Raw genomic sequence first — 21,531 nt, 5'->3', positions numbered from 1 at the left:
GCTCAAGGGTAAAGGGGAAGAGTGGTTTGGGAATGTCTTGAGAGTAAAGTCAGGAGTTAGTGAGAGGACAAGAGCAAGGGAAGGAGTAGCACTACTCCTGAAACAGGAGTAGTGGGGGTATGTGAACGAGTGTAAGAAAGTAAACCCAAGATTGATATGGGTAAAACTGAAAGTGGATGGAGAGAGATGGGTGATTATTGGTGCATATGCACCTGGGCATGAGAAGAAAGATCATGAGAGACAAGTGTTTTAGGAGCAGCTGAGTGAGTGTGCTAGTAGTTTTGATGCACGAGACCAGGTTATAGTGATGGGTGATTTCAGTGCAAAGGTGAGTAATGTGGCATTTGAGGGAATAATTGGTGTACATGGAGTGTTCAGTGTTGTAAACGGAAATGATGAAGAGCTTGTAGATTTATGTGCTGAAAAAGGACTGGTGATTGGGAATGCCTGGTTTAAAAAGAGAGATATACATAAGTATATGTATGTAAGTAGGAGAGATGGCTAGAGAGCATTATTGGATTACGTGTTGATTGATAGGCGCGCAAAAGAGAGACTTTTGGATGTTAATGTGCTGAGAGGTGCAACTGGAGGAATGTCTGATCATTATCTTGTGGAGGCAAAGGTGAAGATTTGTAGAGGTTTTCAGAAAAGAAGAGAGATTGTTGGAGTGAAGAGAGTGGTGAGAGTAAGTGAGCTTGGGAAGGAGACTTGTGTGAGGAAGTACTAGGAGAGACTGAGTACAGAATGGAAAAAGGTGAGAACAAAGGATGTAAGGGGAGTGGGGGAGGAATGGGATGTTTTTAGGGAAGCAGTGATGGCTTGTGCAAGGGATGCTTGTGGCATGAGAAGCATGAGAGATGGGCAGATTCTATAGAAAGGGTAGTGAGTGGTGGGATGAAGAAGTAAGATTATTAGTGAAAGAGAAGAGAGAGGACGATTTTTGCAGGGAAAAAATGCAAATGAGTGGGAGATGTATAAAAGAAAGAGGCAGGAGGTCAAGAGAAAGGTGCAAGAGGTGAAAAAGAGGGCAAATGAGAGTTGGGGTGAGAGAGTATCATTAAATTTTAGGGAAAATAAAAAGATGTTTTAGAAGGAGGTAAATAAAGTGTGCAAGACAAGGGAACAAATGGGAACATCAGTGAAGGGGGCTAATGGGAGGTGATAACAAGTAGTGGTGATGTGAGAAGGACATGGAGTGAGTATTTTGAAGGTTTGTTGAATGTGTTTGATGATAGAGTGGCAGATGTAGGGTGTTTTGGTAGAGGTGGTGTGCAAAGTGAGAGGGTTAGGGAAAATGATTTGGTAAATAGAGAAGAGGTAGTAAAAGTTTTGTGAAAGATGAAAGCCGGCAAGGCAGCGGGTTTTGGTGGTATTGCAGTGGAATTTATTAAGAAAGGTGGTGACTGTATTGTTGACCGGTTGGTAAGGTTATTTAATGTATGTATGATTCATGGTGAGGTGCCTGAGGATTGGCAGAATGCTTGCATAGTTCCATTGTACAAAGGGAAAGGGGATAAAAGTGAGTGCTCAGATTACAGAGGTATAAGTTTCTTGAGTATTCCTGGGAATATTTTATGGGAGGGTGAAGGCATGTACAGAGCATCAGATTGGGGAAGAGCAGTGTGGTTTCAGAAGTGGTAGAGGATGTGTGGATCAGGTGTTTCCTTTGAAGAATGTATGTGAGAAATACTTAGAAAAGCAAATGGATTTGTATGTAGCATTTATGGATCTGGAGAAGGCATATGATAGAGTTGATAGAGATGCTCTGTGGAAGGTATTAAGAATATATGGTGTGGGAGGCAATTTGTTAGAAGCAGCGAAAAGATTTTATCGAGGATTTAAGGCATGTGTACGTGTAGGAAGAGAGGAAAGTGAGTGGTTCTCAGTGAATGTTGGTTTGTGGCAAGGGTGTGTGATGTCTCCATGGTTGTTTAATTTGTTTATGGATGGAGTTGTTAGGGAGGTGAATGCACAAGTTTTGTTGTGGATGAGAGAGCTTAGGAAGTGAGTCAGTTGTTGTTCGCTGATGATGCAGTGCTGGTGGCTGTTTCATGTGAGAAACTGCAGAAGCTGGTGACTGAGTTTGGTAAAGTGTGTGAAAGAAGAAAGCTGAGAGTAAATGTGAATAAGAGCAAGGTTATTAGGTACAGTAGAGTTGAGGGACAAGTCAATTGGGAGGTAAGTTTGAAAGGAGAAAAACTGGGGGAAGTTGAAGTGTTTTAGGTATCTGTAAGTGGATTTGGCAGCAGATGGAACCATGGAAGTGGAAGTGAATCATAGAGTGGGGGAGGGGGTGAAAGTTCTGGGAGCATTGAAGAATGTGTGGAAGTTGAGAACATTATCTCAGAAAGCAAAAATGGGTATGTTTGAAGGAATAGTGGTTCCAACAATGTTGTATGGTTGCGAAGCGTGGGCTATAGGTAGAGGTGTGCAGAGGAGGGTGGATGTGCTGGAAATGAGATGTTTAAGGACAATATGTGGTGTGAGGTTGTTTGATTAAGTAATGAAATGGTATGGTAAGAGAGATGTGTGGTAATAAAAAGAGTGTGGTTGAGAGAGCAGAAGAGAGTGTTTTGAAATGGTTTGGTCACATGGAGAGAATGAGTGAGGAAAGATTGACAAAGAGGATGTATGTGTCGGAGGTGGAGGGAACGAGAAGTGGGAGACCAAATTGGAGGTGGAAAGATGGAGTGAAAAAGGTTTTGAGTGATCGGGGCCTGAACATGCAGGAGGGTGAAAGGCGGGCAAGGAATAGAGTGAATTGGAATGATGTATACCGGGGTTGATGTGCTGTCATTGGATTGAACTAGGGCATGTGAAGCGTCTGGGGTAAACCATGGAAAGTTTTGTGGGGCCTGGATGTGGAAAGGGAGCTGTGGTTTCGGTGCATTATACATGACAGCTAGAGACAGTGTGTGAACAAATGTGGCCTTTGTTGTCTTTTCCTACCGCTACCTTGCGCACATGCGGGGGGAGGGGGTTGTTATTTCATGTGCGGCTGGGTGGTGATGGGAATGAATAAAGGCAGACGGTATGAATTATGCACATGTGTATATATGTATATGTCTGTGTGTGTGTGTGTGTATATATATATATATAAAAAAAAATTTGTTTATGGATGGGGTTGTTAGGGAGGTAAATGCAAGAGTCTTGGAAAGAGGGACAAGTATGAAGTCTAGCGACGAGGTATAGGAAGAGAGGAAAGTGATTGGTTCTCAGTGAATGTAGGTTTGCGGCAGGGGTGTATGATGTCTCCATGGTTGTTTAATTTGTTTATGGATGGGGTTGTTAGGGAGGTAAATGCAAGAGTTTTGGAAAGAGGGGCAAGTATGAAGTCTGTTGGGGATGAGAGAGCTTGGGAAGTGAGTCAGTTGTTGTTCGCTGATGATACAGCGCTGGTGGCGGATTCATGTGAGAAACTGCAGAAGCTGGTGACGGAGTTTGGTAAAGTGTGTGGAAGAAGAAAGTTAAGAGTAAATGTCAATAAGAGCAAGGTTATTAGGTACAGTAGGGTTGAGGGTCAAGTCAATTGGGAGGTGAGTTTGAATGGTGAAAAACTGGAGGAAGTGAAGTGTTTTAGATATCTGGGAGTGGATCTGTCAGCGGATGGAACCATGGAAGCGGAAGTGGATCATAGGGTGGGGGAGGGGGCGAAAATTTTGGGAGCCTTGAAAAATGTGTGGAAGTCGAGAACATTATCCCGGAAAGCAAAAATGGGTATGTTTGAAGGAATAGTAGTTCCAACAATGTTGTATGGTTGCGAGGCGTGGGCTATGGATAGAGTTGTGCGCAGGAGGATGGATTTGCTGGAAATGAGATGTTTGAGGACAATGTGTGGTGTGAGGTGGTTTGATCGAGTAAGTAACGTAAGGGTAAGAGAGATGTGTGGAAATAAAAAGAGCGTGGTTGAGAGAGCAGAAGAGGGTGTTTTGAAATGGTTTGGGCACATGGAGAGAATGAGTGAGGAAAGATTGACCAAGAGGATATATGTGTCGGAGGTGGAGGGAACGAGGAGAAGAGGGAGACCAAATTGGAGGTGGAAAGATGGAGTGAAAAAGATTTTGTGTGATCGGGGCCTGAACATGCAGGAGGGTGAAAGGAGGGCAAGGAATAGAGTGAATTGGAGCGATGTGGTATACAGGGGTTGACGTGCTGTCAGTGGATTGAATCAAGGCATGTGAAGCGTCTGGGGTGAACCATGGAAAGCTGTGTAGGTGTGTATATTTGCGTGTGTGGACGTGTGTATGTACATGTGTATGGGGGGGTTGGGCCATTTCTTTCGTCTGTTTCCTTGCGCTACCTCGCAAACGCGGGAGACAGCGACAAATTATAAAAAAAAAAATATATATATATATATATATATATATATATATATCTTTTTTTTTTTTTTTTTTATACTTTGTCGCTGTCTCCCGCGTTTGCGAGGTAGCACAAGGAAACAGACGAAAGAAATGGCCCAACCCCCCCCCCCCCCATACACATGTATATACATACGTCCACACACGCAAATATACATACCTACACAGCTTTCCATGGTTCACCCCAGACGCTTCACATGCCTTGATTCAATCCACTGACAGCACGTCAACCCCGGTATACCACATCGCTCCAATTCACTCTATTCCTTGCCCTCCTTTCACCCTCCTGCATGTTCAGGCCCCGATCACACAAAATCTTTTTCACTCCATCTTTCTACCTCCAATTTGGTCTCCCTCTTCTCCTTGCTCCCTCCACCTCCGACACATATATCCTCTTGGTCAATCTTTCCTCACTCATCCTCTCCATGTGCCCAAACCACTTCAAAACACCCTCTTCTGCTCTCTCAACCACGCTCTTTTTATTTCCACACATCTCTCTTACCCTTACGTTACTTACTCGATCAAACCACCTCATACCACACATTGTCCTCAAACATCTCATTTCCAGCACATCCATCCTCCTGCGCACAACTCTATCCATAGCCCACGCCTCGCAACCATACAACATTGTTGGAATCACTATTTCTTCAAACATACCCATTTTTGCTTTCCGAGATGATGTTCTCGACTTCCACACATTCTTCAAGGCCCCCAGAATTTTCGCCCCCTCCCCCACCCTATGATCCACTTCCGCTTCCATGGTTCCATCCGCTGCCAGATCCACTCCCAGATATCTATAACACTTCACTTCCTCCAGTTTTTCTCCATTCAAACTCACCTCCCAATTGACTTGACCCTCAACCCTACTGTACCTAATAACCTTGCTCTTATTCACATTTACTCTTAACTTTCTTCTTCCACACACTTTACCAAACTCAGTCACCAGCTTCTGCAGTTTCTCACATGAATCAGCCACCAGCGCTGTATCATCAGCGAACAACAACTGACTCACTTCCCAAGCTCTCTCATCCCCAACAGACTTCATACTTGCCCCTCTTTCCAAAACTCTTGCATTTACCTCCCTAACAACCCCATCCATAAACAAATTAAACAACCATGGAGACATCACACACCCCTGCCGCAAACCTACATTCACTGAGAACCAATCACTTTCCTCTCTTCCTACATGTACACATGCCTTACATCCTCGATAAAAACTTTTCACTGCTTCTAACATATATATATTGGGGAAGAGCAGTGTGGTTTCAGAAGTGGTAGAGGATGTGTGGATCAGGTGTTTGCTTTGAAGAATGTATGTGAGAAATACTTAGAAAAGCAAATGGATTTGTATGTAGCATTTATGGATCTGGAGAAGGCATATGATAGAGTTGATAGAGATGCTCTGTGGATGGTATTAAGAATATATGGTGTGGGAGGCAAGTTGTTAGAAGCAGTGAAAAGTTTTTATCGAGGATGTAAGGCATGTGTACGTGTAGGAAGAGAGGAAAGTGATTGGTTCTCAGTGAATGTAGGTTTGCGGCAGGGGTGTGTGATGTCTCCATGGTTGTTTAATTTGTTTATGGATGGGGTTGTTAGGGAGGTAAATGCAAGAGTTTTGGAAAGAGGGGCAAGTATGAAGTCTGTTGGGGATGAGAGAGCTTGGGAAGTGAGTCAGTTGTTGTTCGCTGATGATACAGCGCTGGTGGCTGATTCATGTGAGAAACTGCAGAAGCTGGTGACTGAGTTTGGTAAAGTGTGTGGAAGAAGAAAGTTAAGAGTAAATGTGAATAAGAGCAAGGTTATTAGGTACAGTAGGGTTGAGGGTCAAGTCAATTGGGAGGTGAGTTTGAATGGAGAAAAACTGGGGGAAATGAAGTGTTTTAGATATCTGGGAGTGGATCTGGCAGCGGATGGAACCATGGAAGTGGAAGTGGATCATAGGGTGGGGGAGGGGGCGAAAATTCTGGGAGCCTTGAAGAATGTGTGGAAGTCGAGAACATAATCTCGGAAAGCAAAAATGGGTATGTTTGAAGGAATAGTGGTTCCAACAATGTTGTATGGTTGCGAGGCGTGGGCTATGGATAGAGTTGTGCGCAGGAGGATTGATGTGCTGGAAATGAGATGTTTGAGGACAATGTGTGGTGTGAGGTGGTTTGATCGAGTAAGTAACGTAAGGGTAAGAGAGATGTGTGGAAATAAAAAGAGCGTGGTTGAGAGAGCAGAAGAGGGTGTTTTGAAATGGTTTGGGCACATGGAGAGAATGAGTGAGGAAAGATTGACCAAGAGAATATATGTGTCGGAGGTGGAGGGAACGAGGAGAAGAGGGAGACCAAATTGGAGGTGGAAAGATGGAGTGAAAAAGATTTTGTGTGATCGGGGCCTGAACATGCAGGAGGGTGAAAGGGGGGCAAGGAATAGAGTGAATTGGAGCGAAGTGGTATACAGGGGTTGAAGTGCTGTCAGTGGATTGAATCAAGGCATGTGAAGCATCTGGGGTAAACCATGGAAAGCTGTGTAGGTATGTATATTTGCGTGTGTGGATGTATGTATATACATGTGTATGGGGGTGGGTTGGGCCATTTCTTTCGTCTGTGTCCTTGCGCTACCTCGCAAACGCGGGAGACCAGCAAAAAAAAAAAATATATATATATATATATATATATATATATATATATATATATATATATATGGTTCTCAGTGAATGTAGGTTTGCGGCAGGGGTGTGTGATGTCTCCATGGTTGTTTAATTTGTTTATGGATGGGGTTGTTAGGGAGGTGAATGCAAGAGTTTTGGAAAGAGGGGCAAGTATGAAGTCTGTTGGGGATGAGAGAGCTTGGGAAGTGAGTCAGTCGTTGTTCGCTGATGATACAGCGCTGGTGGCTGATTCATGTGAGAAACTGCAGAAGCTGGTGACTGAGTTTGGTAAAGTGTGTGAAAGAAGAAAGTTAAGAGTAAATGTGAATAAGAGCAAGGTTATTCGGTACAGTAGGGTTGAGGGTCAAGTCAATTGGGAGGTAAGTTTGAATGGAGAAAACCTGGAGGAAGTAAAGTGTTTTAGATATCTGGGAGTGGATCTGGCAGCGGATGGACCCATGGAAGCGGAAGTGGATCATAGGGTGGGGGAGGGGGCGAAAATTCTGGGAGCCTTGAAGAATGTGTGGAAGTCGAGAACATTATCTCGGAAAGCAAAAATGGGTATGTTTGAAGGAATAGTGGTTCCAACAATGTTGTATGGTTGCGAGGCGTGGGCTATGCATAGAGTTGTGCGCAGGAGGATGGATTTGCTGGAAATGAGATGTTTGAGGACAATGTGTGGTATGAGGTGGTTTGATCGAGTAAGTAACGTAAGGGTAAGAGAGATGTGTGGAAATAAAAAGAGTGTGGTTGAGAGAGCAGAAGAGGGTGTTTTGAAATGGTTTGGGCACATGGAGAGAATGAGTGAGGAAAGATTGACCAAGAGGATATATGTGTCGGAGGTGGAGGGAACGAGGAGAAGTGGGAGACCAAATTGGAGGTGGAAAGATGGAGTGAAAAAGATTTTGTGTGATCGGGGCCTGAACATGCAGGAGGGTGAAAGGAGGGCAAGGAATAGAGTGAATTGGATCGATGTGGTATACCGGGGTTGACGTGCTGTCAGTGGATTGAATCAGGGCATGTGAAGCGTCTGGGGTAAACCATGGAAAGCTGTGTAGGTATGTATATTTACGTGTGTGGACGTATGTATATACATGCGTATGGGGGTGCGTTGGGCCATTTCTTTCGTCTGTTTCCTTGCGCTACCTCGCAAACGCGGGAGACAGCGGCAAAAAAAGAAGAATTTTTTTTTTTTTTTTTTTTTTTTTTTTTTTTTTTTTTTTTTTTTTGTCGCTGTCTCCCGCGTTTGCGAGGTAGCGCAAGGAAACAGACGAAAGAAATGGCCCAACGCACCCCCATACGCATGTATATACATACGTCCACACACGTAAATATACATACCTACACAACTTTCCATGGTTTACCCCAGACGCTTCACATGCCTTGATTCAATCCACTGACAGCTCGTCAACCCCGGTATACCACATCGCTCCAATTCACTCTATTCCTTGCCCTCCTTTCACCCTCCTGCATGTTCAGGCCCCGATCACACAAAATCTTTTTCACTCCATCTTTCCACCTCCAATTTGGTCTCCCTCTTCTCCTCTTTCCCTCCACCTCCGACACATATATTCTCTTGGTCAATCTTTCCTCACTCATTCTCTCCATGTGCCCGAACCATTTCAAAACACCCTCTTCTGCTCTCTCAACCACGCTCTTTTTATTTCCACACATCTCTCTTACCCTTACGTTACTTACTCGATCAAACCACCTCACACCACACATTATCCCCAAACATCTCATTTCCTGCACATCCACCCTCCTGCGCACAACTCTATCCATAGTCCACGCCTCGCAACCATACAACATTGTTGGAACCACTATTCCTTCAAACATACCCATTTTTGCTTTCCGAGATAATGTTCTCGACTTCCACACATTCTTCAAGGCTCCCAGAATTTTCGCCCCCTCCCCCACCCTATGATCCACTTCCGCTTCCATGGTTCCATCCGCTGCCAGATCCACTCCCAGATATCTAAAACACTTCACTTCCTCCAGTTTTTCTACATTCAAACTCACCTCCCAATTGACTTGACCCTCAACCCTACTGTACCTAATAACCTTGCTCTTATTCACATTTACTCTTAACTTTCTTCTTTCACACACTTTACCAAACTCAGTCACCAGCTTCTGCAGTTTCTCACATGAATCAGCCACCAGCGCTGTATCATCAGCGAACAACAACTGACTCACTTCCCAAGCTCTCTCATCCCCAACAGACTTCATTCTTGCCCCTCTTTCCAAAACTCTTGCATTCACCTCCCTAACAACCCCATCCATAAACAAATTAAACAACCATGGAGACATCACACACCCCTGCCGCAAACCTACATTCACTGAGAACCAATCACTTTCCTCTCTTCCTACACGTACACATGCCTTACATCCTCGATAAAAACTTTTCACTGCTTCTAACAACTTTCCTCCCACACCATATATTCTTAATACCTTCCACAAAGCATCTCTATCAACTCTATCATATGCCTTCTCCAGATCCATAAATGCTACATACAAATCCATTTGCTTTTCTAAGTATTTCTCACATACATTCTTCAAAGCAAACACCTGATCCACACATCCTCTACCACTTCTGAAACCACACTGCTCTTCCCCAATCTGATGCTCTGTACATGCCTTCACCCTCTCAATCAATATCCTCCCATATAATTTACCAGGAATACTCAACAAACTTATACCTCTGTAATTTGAGCACTCACTCTTATCCCCTTTGCCTTTGTACAATGGCACTATGCACGCATTCCGCCAATCCTCAGGCACCTCACCCTGAGTCATACATACATTAAATAACCTTACCAACAAGTCAACAATACAGTCACCCCCTTTTTTAATAAATTCCACTGCAATACCATCCAAACCTGCTGCCTTGCCGGCTTTCATCATCCGCAAAGCTTTTGCTACCTCTTCTCTATTTACCAAATCATTTTCCCTAACCCTCTCACTTTGCACACCACCTCGACCAAAACACCCTATATCTGCCACTCTATCATCAAACACATTCAACAAACCTTCAAAATACTCACTCCATCTCCTTCTCACATCACCACTACTTGTTATCACCTCCCCATTTGCGCCCTTCACTGAAGTTCCCATTTGCTCCCTTGTCTTACGCACTTTATTTACCTCCTTCCAGAACATCTTTTTATTCTCCCTAAAATTTAATGATACTCTCTCACCCCAACTCTCATTTGCCCTCTTTTTCACCTCTTGCACCTTTCTCTTGACCTCCTGTCTCTTTCTTTTATACATCTCCCACTCAATTGCATTTTTTTCCCTGCAAAAATCGTCCAAATGCCTCTCTCTTCTCTTTCACTAATAATCTTACTTCTTCATCCCACCACTCACTACTTTATATTTTTGGAATTTTTTTTTTTTTTTTTTTTTTTTTCTTTTTTTTTTGTCGCTGTCTCCCGCGTTTGCGAGGTAGCGCAAGGAAACAGACGAAAGAAATGGCCCAACCCACCCCCATACACGTGTATATACATACGTCCACACACGCAAATATACATACCTACACAGCTTTCCATGGTTTACCCCAGACGCTTCACATGCCCTGATTCAATCCACTGACAGCACGTCAACCCCGGTATACCACATCGCACCAATTCACTCTATTCCTTGCCCTCCTTTCACCCTCCTGCATGTTCAGGCCCCGATCACACAAAATCTTTTTCACTCCATCTTTCCACCTCCAATATGGTCTCCCTCTTCTCCTTGTTCCCTCCACCTCCGACACATATATCCTATTGGTCAACCTTTCCTCACTCATTCTCTCCATGTGCCCAAACCATTTCAAAACACCCTCTTCTGCTCTCAACCACGCTCTTTTTATTTCCACACATCTCTCTTATCCTTACGTTACTTACTCGATCAAAGCACCTCACACCACACATTGTCCTCAAACATCTCATTTCCAGCACATCCATCCTCCTGCGCACATCTCTATCCATAGCCCACGCCTCGCAACCATACAACATTGTTGGAACCACTATTCCTTCAAACATACCCATTATATTTAATGATGTATTTGTCCATAACTCAGTATATATGTTACGAATGGCACATTATATTCTCATATCAACACATTTGTATTTCTAGGTGGGTGAAGTGCTTGGTATAGACTGTGCTTCAGATGAGAGAGAGAAAGACATACGGAATCACTTCACAAGTCGTTGTTCACACCTATACATGCAACTCACATCATCAACAAGTCAAGCTACCCTATATCAAAATGAGGTAAGTTTTAGGTTTGCTAAATGATGTAACTTTTCATGTATATAAAGCTAAACTATTTTAATTATCTGAATTGTACAAATATTTTGAGGCATAGTTTAAATGTATTTCTTAACAGCCTTGACTTTGCATTGCTAAAGTATTAGGAATAGTCTTGCATCAATTATGATTTTTGCAGGGAAGTAGTGCAAATGACTGGGAGATGTATAAAAAAAAGTGGTAGGAGGTCAAGAGAAAGGTGCAAGAGGTGAAGAAGAGGGAAAATGCGAGTTGGGGTTAGAGAGTATCATTAAATTCTAGGAAGAATAAAAAGATGTTTTGGAAGGAGGTAAATAAAGTGCATAAAACAAGAGAACAAATGGGAACATCATTGAAGGGGGCAAATGGGGAGGTAATAACAAGAAGTGATGAAGTGAGAAGGAAATGGAGTGAATATTTGGAAGGTTTGTTGAATGTATTTGATGATAGAGTGGCAGATATGTGGGTGGTGTGCAAAGTGAGAGGGGTCAGGAAGAATGGTTTGGTGAACAGAGAAGAGGTAGTTAAAGCTTTATGGAAGATGAAAGCTGGCAAGGCGGCAGGTTTGGATGGTATTGCAGTGGAATTTATTGAAAAAGGGGGTGACTGCATTGTTGATTGGTTGGTAAGGATATTCATTGTATGTATGAATCATCGTGAAGTGACTGAGGATTAGCAGAATGCATGCATAGTACCATTGTACAAAGGCAAAGGGGATAAAGGTGAGTGTTCATATTACAGAAGCATAAGTTTGTTGAGTATTCCTGGGAAATTATATGGGAGAGTATTGATTGAGAGGGTAAAGGCATGTACAGGGCATCAGATTGGGGAAGAGCAGTGTGGTTTCAGAAGTGGTAGAGGCTGTGTGAATCAGGTGTTTGCTTTGAAGAACGTATGTGAGAAATACTTAGAAAAACAGATGGATTTATGTGTAGCATTTATGGATCTTCTGCAGCTGAAGGGCAAATACACACACTGTTCCCTCTTAATGTTGACATCACACCATGTTTGCAGTGCTCAGTCATGGGTGTGATTTGTATATCTGAACTTGAATAGTACAAAATTATTGATTGCTAGGGCCATTCGGTAAGGCTTTCATTTGTAGTGGTGATTATTTGTATGTATATTTCCATTTACTTCAAATAACCCCACATTTTTCATAATCTATCACTATTGCCTTGTTTAAAGTTATTCAGTAAAACACCATTTTTGGTACTTTATCAGTCTGCACCAAAACTTGTATAAATAAATAGCTATTCATGTTTCAGTTGTTTTATATTGTTTGTTGTGATTACAGAAACTCCAAATCATGCTCAGCATCTTATTATATCATTTATTATATTTATTATATTATATTATATTTATTTATTTATTTATTTTGCTTTGTCACTGTCTCCTGCGTTTGCAAGGTAGCAGCGCAAGGAAACAGACGAAAGAAATGGCCAAACTCACCCCCATACACATGTATATACACACACGTCCACACACGCAAATATACATACCTATACATCTCAATGTACACATATATATACACACACAGACACATACATATATACCAATGCACACAATTCACACTGTCTGCCTTTTTTCATTCCCATCGCCACCTCGCCACACATGGAATACCATCCCCCTCCCCCCTCATGTGTGCGGGGTAGCGCTAGGAAAAGACAACAAAGGCCTCATTCGTTCACACTCAGTCTCTAGCTGTCATGCAGTAATGCCCGAAACCACAGCTCCCTTTCCACATCCAGGCCCCACACAGCTTTCCATGGTTTACCCCAGACGCTTCACATGCCCTGATTCAATCCACTGACAGCATGTCAACCCAGGTATACCACATCGATCCAATTTACTCTATTCCTTGCCCGCCTTTCACCCTCCTGCATGTTCAGGCCCCGATCACTCAAAATCTTTTTCACTCCATCTTTCCACCTCCAATTTGGTCTCCCACTTCTCCTCGTTCCCTCCACCTCCGACACATATATCCTCTTGGTCAATCTTTCCTCACTCATTCTCTCCATGTGCCCAAACCATTTCAAAACACCCTCTTCTGCTCTCTCAACCACGCTCTTTTTATTTCCACACATCTCTCTTACCCTTACATTACTTACTCGATCAAGCCACCTCACACCACACATTGTCCTCAAACATCTCATTTCCAGTAAATCCACCCTCCTGCGCACAACTCTATCCATAGGCCATGCCTCGCAACCATACAACATTGTTGGAACCACTATTCCTTCAAACATACCCATTTTTGCTTTTGGAGATAATGTTCTCGACTTCCACACATTCTTCAAGGCTCCCAGGATTTTCGCCCCCTCCCCCACCCAATGATTCACTTTCGCTTCCATGGTTCCATCCGTTGCCAGATCCACTCCCAGATATCTAAAACACTTTACTTTCTCCAGTTTTTCTCCATTCAAACTTACCTCCCAATTGACTTGACCCTCAACCCTATTGTACCTAATAACCTTGCTCTTATTCACATTTACTCTCAACTTTCTACTTTCACACACTTTACCATACTCAGTCACCAGGTTCTGCATTATATTATATTATAACATTATTATATTATAACATTTCAAAAGCAAATACGCAGTTGGACTTCATCTACCTGCTATCATTAATGACATTGAAGCAGACAAGATGAGTGAGATGGCTACTGCTTGTGAATTGCCTCCAAAGAGTGTCCTTAAGTTTGATGATGACTCAGAATTTTCCTCCAGTGTAAACAGTGCAGTTAGTAACTCTGGGACTTTCCCATAATTGAGAACATTTCTTCATGTCAGGTTTTATGGGCTGAGAAGGCAGCTTATATTCAAATTATTGTTGCAAAACTATCTCAATAAATATCATCCAGATCTTTGAGATGAATGTTAAATATTGCAAGTGTAATGAGAGATTTTAACTATGTATAATGTTTCTTGTACATTAGCATATTACTGGGAAGATGTGCTAAAGATGAAGCAAGATAAAGTTCAGTAATTTCAAGAGAATCAGTCTGTCCTGGTTGTCTTAGTTTTTTGATGCTTAACATTTGGTGAAGTAAGGCATTTACATCATATGTTTTAATTTAATAGTGTCATAGAAGGCGACTAGAGGGGACGGGAGCGGGGGGGCCAGAAATCCTTCCCTCCTTGTATTTTAACTTTCTAAAATGGGAAACAGAAGGAGTCACGCGGGGAGTGCTCATCCTCCTCGAAGGCTCAGATTGGGGTGTCTAAATGTGTGTGGATGTAACCAAAATATGAAAAAAGGAGAGATAGGTAGTATGTTTGAGGAAAGGAAACTGGATGTTTTGGCTCTGAGTGAAACGAAGCTCAAGGGTAAAGGGGAAGAGTGGTGTGGGAATGTCTTGAGAGTAAAGTCAGGGGTTAGTGAGAGGACAAGAGCAAGGGAAGGAGTAGCACTACTCCTGAAACAGGAGTTGTGGGAGTATGTGATAGAATATAAGAAAGTAAATTCTCGATTAATATGGGTAAAACTGAAAGTTGATGGAGAGAGATGGGTGATTATTGGTGCATATGCACCTGGGCATGAGAAAAAAGATCATGAGAGGCAAGTGTTTTGGGAGCAGCTGAATGAGTGTGTTAGTGGTTTTGATGCACAAGACCGGGTTATAGTGATGGGTGATTTGAATGCAAAGGTGAGTAATGTGGCAGTTGAGGAAATAATTGGTATACATGGGGTGTTCAGTGTTGTAAATGGAAATGGTAAAGAGCTTGTAGATTTATGTGCTGAAAAAGGGTTGGTGATTGGGAATACCTGGTTTAAAAAGCAAGATATACATAAGTATACGTATGTAAGTAGGAGAGATGGCCAGAGAGCGTTATTGGATTACGTGTTAATTGACAGGCGCGAGAAAGAGAGACTTTTAGATGTTAATGTGCTGAGAGGTGCAACTGGAGGGATGTCTGATCATTATCTTGTGGAGGCGAAGTGAAGATTTGTATGGGTTTTCAGAAAAGAAGAGAGAATGTTGGGGTGAAGAGGATGGTGAGAGTAAGTGAGCTTGGGAAGGAGACTTGTGTGAGGAAGTACCAGGAGAGACTGAGTACAGAATGGAAAAAGGTGAGAACAAAGGAGGTAAGGGGAGTGGGGGAGGAATGGGATGTATTTAGGGAAGCAGTGATGGCTTGCGCAAAAGATGCTTGTGGCATGAGAAACATGGGAGGTGGGTTAATTAGAAAGGGTAGTGAGTGGTGGATGAAGAAGTAAGATTATTAGTGAAAGAGAAGAGAGAGGCATTTGGATGATTTTTGCAGGGAAAAAATGCAAATGAGTGGGAGATGCATAAAAGAAAGAGACAGGAGGTCAAGAGAAAGGTGCAAGAGGTGAAAAAGAGGGCAAATGAGAATTGGGGTGAGAGAGTATCATTAAATTTTAGGGAGAATAAAAAGATGTTCTGGAAGGAGGTAAATAAAGAGTGTAAGACAAGGGAGCAAATGGGAACTTCAGTAAAGGGAGCTAATGGGGAGGTGATAACAAGTAGTGGTGATGTGAGAAGGAGATGGAGTGAGTATTTTGAAGGTTTGTTGAATATGTTTGATGACAGAGTGGCAGAAATAGGGTGTTTTGGTCGAGGTGGTGTGCAAAGTGAGAGGGTTAGGGAAAATGATTTGGTAAACAGAGAAGAGGTAGTAAAAGCTTTGCGGAAGATGAAAGCCGGTAAGGCAGTAGGTTTGGATGGTATTGCAGTGGAATTTATTAAAAAAGGGGGTGACTGTATTGTTGACTGGTTGGTAAGGTTATTCAATGTATGTATGACTCATGGTGAGGTGCCTGAGGATTGGCGGAATGCTTGCATAGTGTCATTGTACAAAGGCAAAGGGGATAAGAGTGAGTGCTTAAATTACAGAGGTATAAGTTTGTTGAGTATTCCTGGTAAATTATATGGGAGGGTATTGATTGAGAGGGTGAAGGCATGTACAGAGCATCAGATTGGGGAAGAGCAGTGTGGTTTCAGAAGTGGTAGAGGATGTGTGGATCAGGTGTTTGCTTTGAAGAATGTATGTGAGAAATACTTAGAAAAGCAAATGGATTTGTATGTAGCATTTATGGATCTGGAGAAGGCATATGATAGAGTTGATAGAGATGTTCTGTGGAAGGTACGAAGAATATATGGTGTGGGAGGCAAGTTGTTAGAAGCAGTGAAAAGTTTTTATCGAGGATGTAAGGCATGTGTACGTGTAGGAAGAGAGGAAAGTGATTGGTTCTCAGTGAATGTAGGTTTGCGGCAGCGGTGTGTGATGTCTCCATGGTTGTTTAATTTGTTTATGGATGGGGTTGTTAGGGAGGTGAATGCAAGAGTTTTGGAAAGAGGCAAGTATGCAGTCTGTTTGGGATGAGAGAGCTTGGGAAGTGAGTCAGTTGTTGTTCACTGATGATACAGGGCTGTTGGCTGATTCATGTGAGAAACTGCAGAAGCTGGTGACTGAGTTTGGTAAAGTGTGTGAAAGAAGAAAGTTAAGAGTAAATGTGAATAAGAGCAAGGTTATTAGGTACAGTAGGGTTGAGGGTCAAGTCAGTTGGGAGGTAAGTTTGAATGGAGAAAAACTGGAGGAAGTAAAGTGTTTTAGATATCTGGGAGTGGATCTGGCAGCGGATGGAACCATGGAAGCGGAAGTGGATCATAAGGTGGGGGAGGGGGCGAAAATCCTGGGAGCCTTGAAGAATGTTTGGAAGTCGAGAAGATTATCTCGGAAAGCAAAAATGGGTATGTTTGAAGGAATAGTGGTTCCAACAATGTTGTATGGTTGCGAGGCGTGGGCTATGGATAGAGTTGTGCACAGGAGGGTGGATTTGCTGGAAATGAGATGTTTGAGGACAGTATTTGGTGTGAGGTGGTTTGATCGAGTAAGTAATGTAAGGGTAAGAGAGATGTGTGGAAATAAAAAGAGCGTGGTTGAGAGAGCAGAAGAGGGTGTTTTGAAATGGTTTGTGCACATGGAAAGAATGAGTGAGGAAAGATTGACCAAGAGAATATATGTGTCGGAGGTGGAGGGAATGAGGAGAAGAGGGAGACCAAATTGGAGGTGGAAAGATGGAGTGAAAAAGATTTTGAGTGATCGGGGCATGGACATGCAGGAGGGTGAAAGGCGGGCAAGGAATAGAGTGAATTGGATCGATGTGGTATACTGGGGTCGACGTGCTGTCAATGGATTGAATCGGGGCATATGAAGCGTCTGGGGTAAACCATGGAAAGTTCTGTGGGGCCTGGATGTGAAAAGGGAGCTGTGGTTTCGGTGCATTATTACATGACAGCTCGAGACTGAGTGTGAACGAATGGGGCCTTTGTTGTCTTTTCCTAGCGCTACCTCGCACACATGAGGGGGGAGGGGGATGTTATTCCATGCGTGGCGAGGTGGCAGTGGGAATGAATAAAGGCAGACAGTATGAATTATGTACATTTGTATATATGTATATGTCTGTGTGTGTATATATATGTGTACATTGAGATTTATAGGTATGTATATTTGCGTGTGTGGACATGTATATATATACATGTGTATGGGGGTGGGTTGGGCCATTTCTTTCGTCTGTTTCCTTGCGCTACCTCAAAAACGCGGGAGACAGTGACAAAGCAAAATAGATAAATAGAAATATTTATGGATCTGGAGAAGGCATATGATAGAGTTGATATCGATGTTTTGTGGAAGATTTTAAGAAAATATGGCATGGGAGGTAAGTTGCTGGAAGCAGTGAAAGTTTTTACCAAAGATGTAAGGCATGTGTACGAGTAGGAAGAGAGAAAAGTGATTGGTTCCCAAGTTAGTTGGGAGGTAAGTTTGAATGGAGAAAAACTGGAGGAAGTGAAGTGTTGAAATATCTGGGAGTGGACCTAGCGGCAGATGAAATTATGGAAAAAATTGGAGGAACTGAAGTGTTTTAGATATCTGGGAGTGGACTTACAGCGGATGGAACCATGGAAGCGGAAGTGAGTCACATGGTAGGGGAGGGGGCGAAGGTTCTGGGAGCGTTGAAGAATTTGTGAAAGGCAAGAACATTATCTTTTAGAGCAAAAATGGGTATGTTTGAAGAAATAGTAGTTTCAACAATGTTATATGGTTGTAAGGCATAGGCTATAGATAGGGTTGTGCAGAGGAGGCTGGATGTGTTGGAAATGAAATGTTTGAGGACAATATTTGGTGTGAGGTGGTTTGATTGAGTAAGTAATGAAGGGTAAAAGAGATGTGTGGTAATAAAAAGAGTGGTTGAAAGAGCAGAAGAGGATGTGTTGAAATGGTTTGGACACATGGAGAGAAGGAGTGAGAAAAGATTGACAAAGACGATATATGTGTCAGAATTGGAGGGAAGATGGAGAAGTGGGAGACCAAATTGGAGATGGAAGGATGGAGTGAAAAAGATTTTGAGCTTTCGGGGCCTGAACATACAGGAGGGTGAAAGGCATGCAAGGAATAACTTGAATTGGAACAGTATGGTATACCAGGGTTGACATGCTGTCAGTGGATTGAACCAAGGCATGTGAAGCATTTGGGGTAAGTCATGGAAAGTTCTGTGGGGCCTGGATGTGGAAATGGAGCTGTGGTTTCAGTGCATTACACATGGCAGCTAGAGACTGAGTGTGAACGAATGTGGCCTTTTTTTTCTTTTCCTGGCGCTACCTTGCTGGTGGTGGTGGCGGTGGTTTTGGGGGGTGCTATTTCATTTCTTGCCCAGTGGTGACGGGAATGATTGAAGGCAGCAAGTATGAATATGTACATGTGTTTATATGTATGTGTGTGTATGTATATGTATGTATACATTAAAACGTATATATGTGCATATATGCATGTATGGGCGTTTATGTATATACATGTGTACGTGGGTGCGTTGTATCATTCCTCGTCTGTGTCCTTGCGCTACCTTGCTGACACGGGAGACGGCAATTAAGTATAATAAAATGAATAAATAATTACTTCAAAGCGTGCATGGGATAGTGAATGGAGGAGCTTTATATTTTTATATGACCATGTATCTCCATGGAAGTCTTAGTTGGATATAAAGGGGAAAGGAGTATGTACAGAATTTTCTATTGTATTATGCATTTTAGGTTGATGTTCCTTTAATTGTTATTTAGTGCTAAGTGAGAGGGTCAGGGAGAATGGTTTGGTTAAGAGAGAAGAGGTAGTGAAAGCTTTGCAAAAGATGAAATCTGGCAAGGTGGCAGGTTTGGATGGTATTACAGTGAAATTTATTAAGAAAAGGGGTGACTGTTATTGATTGGTTGGTAAGGATATTCATTGTATGTATGGATCATGGTGAAGTGCCTGAGGACTGGCAGAATGCATGAATAGTGCCATTGCACAAAGGCAAAGGGGATAAAGGAGAGTGTTCAAATTACAGAAGCATAAGTCTGTTGAGTATTCCTGGGAAATTGCATGGGAGGGTATTGATTTAGAGGGTGAAAGCATGTACAAAGCATGGGATTGGGGAGGAGCAGTGTGGTTTCAGAAGTGGTGGAAGATGTGTGGATCAAGTGTTTGGTTTGAAGAATGTGTGGGTGAAATACTTAGAAAAACAGATGTATGTAGCATTTGTGGATGTGGAGAAGGCATATGATAGGGTTGACAGACATGCTTTGTGCAAGGTCTTAAGAGTATATGGTGTGGGAGGTAAATCGCTAGAAGCAGTGAATAGTTTTTACCAAGGATGTAAGGCATGTTTACAAATAGGAACAGAGGAGGGTGATTGGTTACCAGTGAATATCGGTCTGCGGCAAAGTTTTGTGATGTCCCCATGGTTGTTTAATTTGTTTATGGATTGGGTGGTTAGGGAGGTAAATGTTAGAGTTTTGGAGAGAAGGGCAAGTATGCAGTCTATTGGAGATGAGAGTGCCTGGGAAGTGAGTCAGTTGTTGTTCGCCGATGATACAGTTCTAGTGGCTGATTCGAGTGGGAAACTGCAGAAGTTGGTGACTGAGTTTGGAAAAGTGTGTGAAATGAGAAAGTTGAGAGGGAATGTGAATAAGAGCAAGGTTATTAGGTTAGTGGTGATTAAGTATGATAATAATGAAACGTGTATATGAGTGGATGGGCCATTCTTCGTCTGTTTCCTGGTGCTCCCTCGCTGAGGCGGGAAACCAATTAAGTATGATAAATGATAAAGATGAAAATATAATGCTTTATACATAATTGCTGTTTCCCACATCAGCAAGGTAGTGCCAGGAAACAGACGATGAATGGCCCATCCACTCATATACACGTATATATACATAAGCACCCATATGCGCACATGTACATACATATACTTATATACACATGTACCTATTCATACTTGCTTGCCTTTATCCATTCGTGTTGCTACCATGCTCCACAGGAAACAGCATTGCTACCCTATCCTACCCGACCCTATACACACACACACACATCACTGTTCAGTGAGGTAATGCCCAGGAAAACAGATAAAAAGGCCACATTCATTCACACTCAATCTCTATCTGTCATGTGTAATGCACCAAAGCCATAGCTCCCTATCCACATCCAGGCCCCTCAAACCTTTCCATGGTTTACCCCAGACACTTCACATGCTCAGGTTCAGTCCATTGACAGCACGTCGACCCTGCTATACCACTTCGTTCCAATTCCTTATATTCCTTGCATGCTTCTCACCCTCCTGTATTTTCAAGCCCCAATCATTCAAAATCTTTTTCACTCCATCCTTCCACCTCCCATTTGGTCTTCTGCTTCTTCTTGTTCCCTCCACCTTTGACACATATATCCTCTTTGTCAGTCTTTCCTCACTCATTCTCTCCACATGTCCAAACCATTTCAACACACCCTCTTCTGCTCTCTCAACCACACTTTTTATTTCCACACATCTCTCTTACCCTTTCATTACTTACTCGATCAAACCTCCTCACAACACATATTGTCCTCAAACATTTCATTTCCAACACATCCACCCTCCACCCTCCTCCCTCCTCTGTACAACCCTATCTATAGCCCATGCCTCGCAACCATATAACATAGTTGGAACTACTATTACTTCAAACATACCAATTTTTGCTCTCCAAGATAAAGTTTTCTCCTTACACACATTCTTCATCGCTTACAGAACCTTTGCCCTCTCCCCCCACCCTGTGACTCACTTCCGCTTCCATGGTTCCATCCGCTGTAAGTCCACTCCCAGATATCTAAAACACATCACTTCCTCCAATTTTTCTCCATTCAAACTTACATCCCAATTAACTTGTCCTTCAACCTTACAGACTCTAATACCTTGCTCTTATTCACATTTACTCTAAACTTTAACTTTCTCCTTTTC

The 21,531-nt window shown here is 42.6% G+C and overlaps 1 protein-coding gene across 3 annotated transcripts in view; it reads left to right on the top strand.

Annotated features, from left to right (window-relative positions):
- The window catches only part of LOC139751400 (protein phosphatase 1 regulatory subunit 21), a 321,946-nt gene that overhangs the window by 242,100 nt on the left and 58,315 nt on the right, over positions 1-21,531 (top strand). For all 3 annotated transcript variants that reach the window (XM_071666786.1, XM_071666784.1, XM_071666785.1), the window contains exon 15: positions 11,110-11,247. In XM_071666786.1, the coding sequence (XP_071522887.1) occupies positions 11,110-11,247 (138 nt within the window). The remainder of the gene's footprint in view (positions 1-11,109; positions 11,248-21,531) is intronic.

This window comes from Panulirus ornatus, chromosome 11 (assembly GCF_036320965.1).
Source record: "Panulirus ornatus isolate Po-2019 chromosome 11, ASM3632096v1, whole genome shotgun sequence".
Lineage (NCBI taxonomy): Eukaryota > Metazoa > Arthropoda > Malacostraca > Decapoda > Palinuridae > Panulirus > Panulirus ornatus.
This window is presented reverse-complemented; position numbering and strand designations above follow the sequence as displayed.